This window comes from Tenebrio molitor, chromosome 1 (genome assembly GCF_963966145.1).
Source record: "Tenebrio molitor chromosome 1, icTenMoli1.1, whole genome shotgun sequence".
Lineage (NCBI taxonomy): Eukaryota > Metazoa > Arthropoda > Insecta > Coleoptera > Tenebrionidae > Tenebrio > Tenebrio molitor.
The window spans coordinates 14,546,904-14,559,000 of NC_091046.1; the positions used below are offsets into that span (position 1 = coordinate 14,546,904).

Genomic DNA, 12,097 nt, shown 5'->3' on the forward strand with positions numbered 1-12,097 from the left:
CAGGGGGAATAAATTAATTAAGAAATATCACTTACCCACCGAATCCTCTGCGTTTATTAACTGGAGAGGATGTGTTGACTGTTCCTGAGGTATCGTTGGCGGTGGCGTCTGAAAGCAAAATGAATACTAATGAATGTGTCCATAAATTTTTAAGAGCTAAAAGTAACAATCGTGATCAATGCAACGGATGGTCAAACAAACCGCAAAAGAAATTAAGGCAAGACAATTTTAGAAGGTCCACATTTAATAAAGTCTATTTTGTAATAAAATGCGATAAATTTAAGTGCAGACAAGTCTCGTAAATAACGTTTAAGAAGCTATAAGATTATCATTTCATGAGTGCAATAACTGCAAAATATGTCTGTCGAATGACCATAATATGTTGTAGTCACTTGCCATGTAGGACATTTAATTTTAATTGAATTACAGAATGAAAGATAAATGAATGAAACTGTTACGTACAATTTGATAATGACCATCACCAGACTTATTAGACTATGTGCTGCGATCATCCGAAAAGGGCGTTTATAGAGCAACAACCGATAAAAACATCAAATGAAAATAATAAGAGATTTTATATAGTTTCATGCAAATATAGATGGTACCGGTATTAATGTAAATGAAGAAAACCGCGATAAGCGAACCAATAAAAATCGACCCCATTGCAAAAATTTGCATCTGATTACGATAATTAATTCGTATTTATCAGTATGTGGTAATTAATGTTCCATATATTACGCCGATAACCTACAACATTTCACTGTCAGAAATAACACCCAGCGATCAAAATAATACCATCAAAGATGTTAATGCTGCCAATGTAATTACAATAAGTTTCCTTTGAAGAATTAGGTCAAAGGTCTTGAACGCCCTTAAAATATGTTTTGAAACAAATAATCGGAACATTTATTGTGAGTACACAGTTGGTATGTTTTCCCTAATGCCCTAAATAAAAAATAAGCTGGCATCAATCCCTAATATTTTAAATAGAAAATTCTGGAAAAATATATACTTAGATAATGTCTAACCTAGTATTTTATCAGTCCAATTCTATGAAGCTGTCTTTTAATCAGCCCCAGGAAATCAACGCGTATCCGGTTAAAATGCTGTTTATGTTTAAAAACAGTTATCTTTCAGACTGGGACTTAAGTTATTTCAACTTCACAAAACGATAGATTGACATATCAGCTTTATGATAATTTTTGTACGTTCTACATCGAAAAATAAAAAACGCCTCTTGCGCTTTATAAAACAAAAAATATGTATAATGAATGATACACCGAAGATGTATAAAAATTGTAACATGTAGTAAAATAGTTATTTGTATATCAAGGCCGCGGAATCATTCTTTAACGTACCCAGAGAAAAATTGTCGCCGAGGCCGCTTGCAGCCGAGATAGGACAATCTCGAGGGTGTTAAAGGATTTCGTGGCCAAGGTGTACACAACATTTTTTGTGCAACCGAAAATTTTTAATTACATATGTATTATAAAATGAACAAGCAAAATATCTTTCACTGTCAATAAATGCATATAAATTCGGCCTACATGTCACTATGGAAGTAACATAAATAAAACAATTCATTTTGTAAATACATAATCATAAAAATGCGTGAAGAGAATTGTAGTGAAAGTGATGTTTCAGTTTCGTGTAGGTACTCCTCCAGAGTTAAAAAGTACGTATGTATTCTGCGGTTTCTAAACGCCAGTCTTACATGGAAACTCTGATTTGTATCAAATGACGTTTACTTTAACGGCCGTCGTTAAAAGCAACGGTCGCGAAATTGGATTTCGCGGTCTGTTTTAGATACGCGAAGTGCTCGTTTCGCGTACGGCACAAAAAAGTATTTAATATAATAATAATACTGATCAATAGCCAAAATGTTTCCTGGATGTTATAAGTTAATTTAGCAGGTCAAACGTGCCTGCTAAGTATGAAAATAATCTCCAAAAAACAATTACTAACTGTAGTCTTGAGAAACAGTATGTACTTACTCACTGCCAATAACATTTCGGCTTGTATTAGGTATAGACTTATCCATACCATGTAATAAACAATATACATAATATGGCAGTATGAATCTTAATTCATAGTGTCATCCTATATTGTTTATTACATTAGAAAAGATAATCACTCTCTCCTCGAGTGTAAAATGTCCAAAATAGTCTTTTAACTTTGTAAACGTAGGGTGGTTAAGAGAAAAATGCTTTAATAAATTAAATTAATTGAAAGTTAAAATTTGTCGACCAATATGATTGCAAAAATGATTAAAATATTAAGTAGTGCTTTCAGTCCGGTAGTTTTCTGGTTCTTTGGTTCTCACTAATACATAGCCTGTTGTAGCTTCACTTTGGTTCAATAATAAGTCCAGACAAATTATTTCTTCAATGCATTTACAATGTAAATATGACCCTATTTACATAAAAAAAGTTTGCTGAATACTTAAAAGTTTGTTATGAACATGTTTGGAGTTAAAACAAGGTTTAATAAAATGTGCATTGCAAATCAGCCTAGAATGACAACATAGGTTGGTAGGTAGAAAATAATTCTACCACATTTTTTTTTGTGTACCTATTGTCACAAAATATTTATCACAAATGGAATTCTTAAGTCTTTTGACACCAATAACCGATAATTAATAATAAATTAATAATTTAAAAACAAACAACAAATAAATTATACTTGTCAGTAATAATTGCAATTCAACATTGAAATTTTTAAATTCCACTTCGATATCTGAGATAATTTGTAACCATGTTTACCTATGATAATATAATGCATAAAAACATTAAGTTGACATTAACGTGATAGTAAAGTATAAATTTACAAGACATGTTTCAACATTACTGGGTAAATTATGCCAGTAAGTACGAGTACTTATCGAATTATATCCGCATGCGGAATGCAAAAAAGTAAATTTCCATTTGTAATAAATATAAACCGTTTTTAATTAATTGTGGGATGGGAATCTAAAAAAATCCATGTAGCAAGAAAAAATAATAATTACTGAGAAAATGAGATAAATGTCCATCATTCCCATTACCTTGATTGAAGTGGACGCATTTCTAAACGATTTTGTCGGCGGAACAAAGAATATGTACTTAGTAAAAATTAAATAAAGATTCTTCAGTATATGCTTACTTATAGATATTATGATTATGTGGTTTTTATTCCCCAAAACGATAAAATAAATTGCGAAAATGTACGCCCTTCATTTTTATAAACGAGAGGAGCCAGGCATATAAGTAACAAATGGGAAAAAAAACTCACCAATTGTACTTCACATTAGGTTGTGTAAAAATGTAAAATGCACCGAACAATAGTGCAGTCAATGTCGACAGAACTAAATAAGCATCTAGTTACAGAATAAAAACTAAAATTATATAACCGTGAATACGCGCGCCTCAAATAACAGGTTGGAAAGGGGGAACCACTTTGCGAGTGGAAAACAATATTATTAATTTTCGGAATACTCGCTTGTTACTGGTTTCAGGAAAGTGAAGAATTAGGTTTAATAAATTCACTACTGCAGTAATAACGGTATTTAGCACTGAAATTGTTGCGGAATAAAGGACTGCCGTAATCATAAAAAAGAGACACGAACTGAATAACAGCTTTATTCTGTTTCATTAAATATTTTCAAGATATGGTTTTAATTCGGCCGAAATCCGGACTGTCTAAAAAATGTAATAAAGTAAAGACAACAAAAACAAAAATCTGAAATAAATGAGCAAACAGATTCTTCCTGATGTCTGAATGTGAAAAATTTCAGCACCTGTTTCAAGAATGTAGATAAAAGTAATGTGTATTTTTTAACACGTGTTTATTCGATGTAAGGTTTCTTATATAATCAAGATACTTGTACACTAGTAAAGGAGTACATAAATACATACTATTGCAAAACAAATTGCACAACTATTGTAAGAAACATCAAGTACACAATCGCAGATTTGATATTTGTGATCAATTATGTGCCAATTATATGTGTCTGAGTAAATTTGTCCCAGTTGCAAGACCTGTAAATTTTCATTAATATGCTTGTTTCCTGTTTAAATTAAAAACAAAACATTTCCTGTTTCGCAGATACCTACACCTCACTGTTTTCATATGTCACAGTCAAGGTTAATTATTAGCAGAGTGTAGATGAAAATAAACCTAATAGCGTCACATTAAAAATAAGCTCCTTGTTTTAAAATAAATATCCGCTGTATGATGTATTTTTATATTTTGCTACGTTAAATCCCGCGAGATAGCAGGCGGAATTATTGGGAAAAAATACAAGCAGCTACATTTTTTAATAGCATGTGTAAGGACACCTGCGTAAATCAAAGGAATAAAAAGGAATCGTTGCAAAAGATTTTTTTAAAATGCAAGTAAGTATCTAATTGGACGAGCGAATCACTATTTCTATCGACTCGACTTTTGGAAGGCTGAATTTAATGATACATATATGTATTTGTTTCGACTTTAATTTTTTAATTTTATAATAAAATAAAACTGCTGAAAATTACGGAATTGGGAGTTGAAGTATGCCAAAATTTGTTTTTTTTTTTAGAATTTAGAGACGCAAATAGGTCTATTAATGTATTCAATTTGGAGTCGTTAATGGCTATCTATTAAAGCACTCGTAGTTTAGTAGATCTCTAAGAAAATTTTTATTGTCATTTACACCAAAAAACTTCCAATATTAATGTTCAAACTCTACTTTTTAACATCTGTTGCAGATGTAGTTGCATCCGTTACCTTGAATTATCAATTAATACAAAATTCCCTTGAATTTGAAAATGTAATTTCTTAAAGGTGCAAATTCGAAAAAATAACAAAAAAACCGGTTTATAAGGACATTGGCGTACTCGTTCCATAGAAAACTCCCCTACGGGTCGTTTTCTACACTTGGAACTCGTGCGCTAAATCAACCCTTATAAAACTCGTTTTTTAATATACTGTTAAATACAACTGAAATAGTTATTTTTGTATTAAGTGCGCAAAATGATTGTTTTTTGTTGGGGGATGAGAATGAGTTTTTGGTCGAGACCGTTAGGTCGAGACTTCAAACTCATTCAAATGCGCCAAGAAAACAATCATCTTTCGCACGAAATACAACCACTATTTTTTCTACAACCACATTTTAAAATTTTTGAATTTTTAAATTTTTGTAAAATTTTCCTTGGATGCTAAAATATTTGTCAAAAAGTTTCCTTAGATGCTAAAATATTAACTATTTTAGCATCCAAGGAAACTTTTTGACAAACATTTTTTCACTATCAAAAATGACATACTTTGCGACTTGATAACGATGCATAAATGTCACGTTTTTTTGACGGTTGTAGAAAATTGTTATTTGTATATCAAGGATGCGAAATCGTACTTTGACGAACGGACAGAAAAATTGTCCTCAAGGCCGCTTTGCGGGCGAGACAAGACAATCTCGAGGTCGTCAAAGGATTTCGTAGGCAAGGTGTACACAACATTTTGTGTGCAACCCGAAAATTTGTAATTATAAAATGAACAAGTAAAATTTCCTTCACTGTCAATAAAAATAAAGTCGGCCTACATGTCGCCATGTCGCTATGGAAACGACATAAATAAAACGATTTACTTTGAGAAAAATTGCAAAAATGTCCGAAGAAAATTACGATGTTTCAGTTCCGTGTACTCATCCAGAGTTAAAAAAATATTAAAAATTGTGCAGTGTCGCATTTGAAACCTGAAAAATCGAAACGGCAATATGAAAAATGTTACAGTGACTTTGAGACTGATGTAACAAGAAGAATGTGAAAACCGTGTCGGCTAATGTTGTACTGGCTTCTATGTATTGGAATTTATTCATTGTGGAAGGTAAATGTTAAGTTCTGTTATGCTAGGTTGTATCATCTGCTCCTTTTTAGGTTATTTTAATCGTGGAAATATCAGGAGCCGTGCAAAGACACAAATAAACCAAAATGTCTGTTGATGACATTCAGGAAATGTTGCGAGATATTTCTCTTTTTAATCGGTGAAAAATTAATCAAAATTAACCTAATTCATATGTGTATGTTTCATATAGATGATCGATAATGGGGATCTTTCTTGTCGACTCCTCAACCTCATGCGGCTGTCTCATTTGAAATTGGCGGAAATTTCAAACCGGATGAAAATTCTGTACTAATAGTGGCCGTTCCTGACACAAAATCAAACTTTAACTGTAACCAATCCAGATTTTGTAAGATTACACCGGAAATATGCAGATAGATATGTTGTAATTGTAATAATAAATAAATATAAAAATGACTTTTACTTTTACGGCCGTCGTGAAGGCAACGGCTGCGAAATTCAATTTCGCGGCCTGTTGTACGCACGCGAAGTGCTCATTTCGCGTACGGTTGCACACAAAAGTAATTTGCGGGTTTTGGGTAAGTTCGATATTAACACCATTTAGTGTTAATTCAAGCGTTTATTATTTATAGAAGACTGTCCATGAATTTGAAACATATCAGTTTTCGCAGACATTTTCTTGACAGACATATAAAAAGACTACATTCTCGACATACAGGTTGTGAACATCGTTCGCAAGTATAGAGTAGTAAACACCTCAATAAAAAAAAAATCAAAAAAAAACGAGGAATTCAACCGGGCAAATTTTTGATAAAAAATAGTATTAGTGGTTGACTCAGGTTAAAATTAAAGAAACTCTCTATATCAGCGCTATATCACTTAAATTAGTGTAGGTTACCTTGTACCACTTACCAACTTTTATAAGTACTGTTAAGTACTGTACAGGGTGAGTCAAGTTTTACCGCCCGCACGATTAACTCTATTAAAAAATTAGTAAAACTCACGAAACTTTAGGATTTCATTCCCTTAATATACGGTTTTCGTATCACTTCAATCAGAGCCATAAAATTAAGAAAATCGATTTTGTTCGACACTGTCAGAATTTGAGAATTTTGTCCTGTGTGAACGGCTTTTGATAAATGTCACAACTTGTCAAAACGAAACGTCAAGCTAATTTTAAAGATTTTAAGCCTTTAAGGGGCTCGTCGAACAAAAAAAAACGTTGTATTCAACTCGTTCGTGTGCAAAGAAAGGCCCAATTTACACACGAACTCGTTAAATAAATAATAAATAACTATTTTTGGTACACCGTGTACATATTCCAATTTAAACATTAACAGCGAAAAATGACCTCATTGTTGGTAATCAGCCAACAAACATCTGTTGAGAACTTTCCTAGTAATTCCTAAGTCCTTAAAGGGTACCATAAACAACCTACGTCAACTTCTTTTGTGGAAGTGACCGCCCAATTTAATAATAAACCATGCACTTTACTATCAAATTCTATTTACATACTTCAAAAACCGGTGATGTTTTCATGATTTCAATGGCACCACATTTTCCCTTAAAGTTTGAAATGACTCTCAGTGAAAAATTATGTAAATTAATGTAGCAATTATTAAATTAAAACAAGATATTTACTTGTTTCATTAAAAAAATTGAATTTCTTACAGAATGGTCTATAGCGATATATGTATGTACAATCATTCCTGAATTTTTTGAGAATTTTAAATCGATGAGAAGTGGGTGTTTTCGATGGGGCCTGACTCACCTTGTATTATACGGTCCATTTTAAGGTTTCTTTGGCTCTCATAGGGTTGGTAACACGGAGGTACTATTACCAAGTATTGAAAGTTTCCCTATGATCATAAAACGCATCTCAATCTGTTAAGTCTTCCCAATAAATCGAAACTAAAATCTCTTCCAGTTTTAGCAGTTATTGCACCCCTTGCTAATGATCTTTTTAATTTTTTTTAAATAAATTGTTAGGATTACATTAGAACACATTGCAATGATTTATTATTTTCCGTGACACATCAAAGTGAAATTATTTATTCACAACATCAAGAATGTGTTTTTATTCCAGTTTCCCTAATTTCTGATAAAATAACTGAAAATCTAGGAATCGAATCTTGCGTGCGAATATGAGTCAGCTTCAGCATACTGTTTACTTAGATTATTCATAAAGTAGATAGGTATATGTATACAATTAATTGTTCTGTTAAATGCTAAACATTCTAAATTCTGTACAAACAGAATAGGTTTGTCTTGTATTCTAAATTAGTCCATTACAAGCTTAATAAATGCCAACCTACCAATAAATTCTTTCTTTAAATGCATTTTATATTTTTTTAATAGATACATATTATCTTAACAAAACCTCTGTACGTAAGTAGTCTTTAGCGAGTTTCTATTTATAAAAGTACATCTACTCGTTTCATTTTCATTTGGATTGTTAACAATGTAAGTAAATTTGACCTTCATGCATTCTTGCGCACATTATCATATAGTAGCGGCCAGGCAAAATGGGAATGTGACTTCTTGATTGAAATAACTTTGGGCTGTATAATCGTGTCAAAAATAAATTACTCCCTAGAATTCGAACTTTTAGGGAAATAACGTTTTTCATGTTGTGTGTAAAGCTAGTGTGACACGGTACTAAATTTCCCAGAAAATTTACTGGTAAATTTATCAGAAACTGGGAAGTAGTCTGTTTGCAACGTGTTCTAAAATGTTTAGTAAAAATATCAGAAAATCTGCGCAGAAGCCATAAATTGGTACAGGCATCAGGCATCAGAATGAACGAATTCAAAGTTTCAAAGGCAGCGCATGCGTTCTGGCTCAACTGTTTCAATTCGTGGCTTCTGTGCAAATTTGCGCACATTTTTATTTGGATTTAGAACACGTACTGGTAAATTTTTGCAAAAATTTAGTAGCAAATTTATTTGGTAATTTCGTTATTTTGTATATGACACAGTGAAATTTAGTACCGTGTCACATTAGCTTAACTAGAAATTTTAAAAGTAATTTTGAATGCCTAAGGTTGGTTACTATGAATTGAGAGATTAGACCAATTAAATATGCCGCCAGAAACCAAAATTGATTGTGAAACGATAAAACATCTATACTTAGCGAGAAATCAGCCATTTGCAACTATTACAAGAAATTCGCTGCTTTACATTTTTGGTATGGTTACGATATCTTTTGTTTAACAAAATTTATGGCAACCTAGTAACGAATATCCCTAAATCCTAGGGAGTAATTTACTTTATCTACGGCTGCTTGGATAAGTCGTTATTACCACACTCATTTACAGTCATTTGAGTTGCGTAATGTAGTTCATTACCGCACTGGTTTCATTACGTAACGCATTTTTATTTAGAAGCAAACAGACAAAATTTATTGAAATACAATAATACAAAAGAAAAGCTAGGTACTATTGGGATCAAAAAATTTTGGACACTAATGTCATCGTGCTGTCATACAATCTAAAACGACCCTTATGTATTAATAACCTCAATTTTGATTGTGTCAATTTTGAAAATGTGAATGTCAGATTTACCGAGAAACTATTCAAAAAGTTGTAAAAATCAGACAAATGGAATTGAACGAGGTTTTAATTAATAAAAAATATGAAATAAATACCCAAATGTACTCGCATATTAAAAAAATTATATTTTAAACCGGTGTCAAATTGACAACAATTTCATCTTTCATGTGACAGTTTCAATAAAGCATGATTTAGAGTAATTTTTTTAACGTGACAGAAGTTTGATGTCCAAAATTTTATGATCGTAATAGTACTTACTAAAAGGCTCACTTCCACTTTTAATGATATCATCTACTACTCTCTTTTGGGTTACTCGCACAAGAGACCACTTTGTAATACACGTCATACTGGAAAAACGACGCAAACTGCAGTGACACCTCCAGAGACGCTCGTCTCTTGCACTCCAGGTCGTCCTCGAAACAGGATCACACACGTTTCGATTCCAGGTTCTGGTACTTTTCTCACTTGACGTCGGGGTAACCCCAATGTACATTTTTCGAAGTCACTTCATTTCCGAGACCCGGTTCTCAATTATGAAAAATTTAAAACAACGCGTTGTTTACAAACAGAATTAGCTGGTTGTCCTGGTATTGAGCAAATTGTTTCAATCTTGTTGCTTTGATTTTGAATTAAAACGATTGAAACTGACATTTAACAATTATCAAAATATGTATATTTTTGTAAATGTCAAATTTGACGTTTTTGCCAAAAATTGATTTTTTTAATTAATAATTCGCAGCCGTAGATAAAATGTTGTACATAATACGTGGGCTAAAGCATATTACAGAAAACTCGTGTGTTACAGTTGAACTCGGGCTAACGCCCTCGTCATCTGCAATCTTCACACTCGAGTCCTATAATATTGCTTTTATCCCACTAATTATGTAAATAACTATTGGACACGATTATATTATTAAATAAACCTGTAAGGGTTATCAATTATCATTATTAAGACTTACGACTTACGAACAGTGCATAGGCACTTTTCTGTTGAAAACAAACAGTACAGCCTAAAGTTATTTAAATCAAGAAGTTACATTTTGGCCTGCCGCTACTATAAAAATGCATGATTTTGTAAAAAACTAAGGCAAGTACAGCTCCGTTATTTCATGTGTTAGTCTTATAATGGGTGCCCCAAAATTCTCGGAACAACTCAGTGGGGCAAAGTCAACTCATGCTAGAAAATAATGAGAAAAATAATTTTCAAATGCTATATCTTTTGGATTTGAAGATATGGGGGCTCAAAATGTGCAATTATGATCTCGTTTATTTTAAGTACATACTAAAAAAGATTTTGACTATTCTTTTTTAAATAGCCAATGGTATAACAATTCTGAATGATTGTGATCAGGTTTGGAATTTTATGGTTTTACCAGAAATAACATTTGGCAACATGGATTTTTCTTTCTTATTTCCATGGATACAACAAAAATGAAATATTTGCAGACTATTAGAATACATTGGACCGGTTGTATAAAGATTAGTTAACATCGTGGCAGCTAACAACGCTTCAAGTCGAAAATCCGCCCATTTGATTAGCTGATTCAAATCCAATGTTAAATATCCCCCAATCAGATCTCTTGACATTATGTTAACTTTAACAACGAACTTGACATCGCTTTATACAACCGGGCCAGAATGTTTTTAAATGTTGCCACACTTAGGCCCGGTTGTATAAAGCTTAGTTAATATCGCTTACAACGCGTCAAGTAGGAAATGCGCCTATTTGATTAGCCGATTCAAATCCCATGTTAAATATCCCCCAATCAGATCGCTTGAACGAACTTGACATCGCTTTATACAACCGGTGTAACAAATAGGTCCATATCTTCTACAAAAAAGAAGATTGATTTTTTAAAAACATTTCTACCTGATATTTTAATGACCATTTAACAACGTACTGCTAAGTTGTTCCGCGAATTTTGGGGCATCCAGGAAAGGAAAAATAAAAATTACCGTTATTAAATATTTTGAAACCTTCCGTGTTTTAGTATTGCTTGAATAACTATTTTGGTAAAGTCTGACAATGCGTAATAACTTTTTTATTATATGTACCTGAATCATAATCCCTGCGTTTGACACTAAAATGCGTGCGAAAGAGGGCCTTTAAAACAGTAAAGCTTTAAAGGTTACTTAGGTAACAACAAATTCACCTATATTTTCATTTAATTTTTTTGTTATAATTTTCAGATTGTAGTGCAGGTATAATAAACAATAGCGTATGATAAAAGGCTACGCGTCGTGCTCTTAAACTCGTCGCGCGTGCCTTTTAAAGGCTTCCTTATAAACTTGTATCATAATATATTATTTTGATGCTTTTTTAAAAGTTTGTATAAATAATATACAATTCATGCGTCCATAACTTTTGAGCTGCAACAGAACGTGTTAAATTTTTATCGACATTAAATTCAGTGCCGTTTGTATTGAAAACAAGCAGACAAGTATTAGTTTTGTCGTTTATTTTGCAAAACCTATAATCATGCAATTGGCTAAATTTGCAGGTCATTTGAAGATATATTATTTTTATGTCATGGATAAGAGACGATGTGAATTGTGAACAGTGGGAACCAGTTGAAATTTAAATAATATACATATATCATTTTATCTGCAAATTTTTCTTAACATTAAAAATATGATTCATGGAAAAAAAAAACTATAATTAAATTGGCGAAACAAGAGCAGACTCAACAATTCTAATTAATGTACAACCGACCACAAAAGTGACTTTCACTA

The 12,097-nt window shown here is 32.2% G+C and overlaps 1 protein-coding gene across 6 annotated transcripts in view; it reads right to left on the reverse strand.

Annotated features, from left to right (window-relative positions):
• The window catches only part of trio (trio Rho guanine nucleotide exchange factor), a 167,408-nt gene that overhangs the window by 16,688 nt on the left and 138,623 nt on the right, over positions 1 to 12,097 (reverse strand). For all 6 annotated transcript variants that reach the window (XM_069039410.1, XM_069039408.1, XM_069039401.1 and 3 more), the window contains one exon: positions 36 to 108. In XM_069039410.1, the coding sequence (XP_068895511.1) occupies positions 36 to 108 (73 nt within the window). The remainder of the gene's footprint in view (positions 1 to 35; positions 109 to 12,097) is intronic.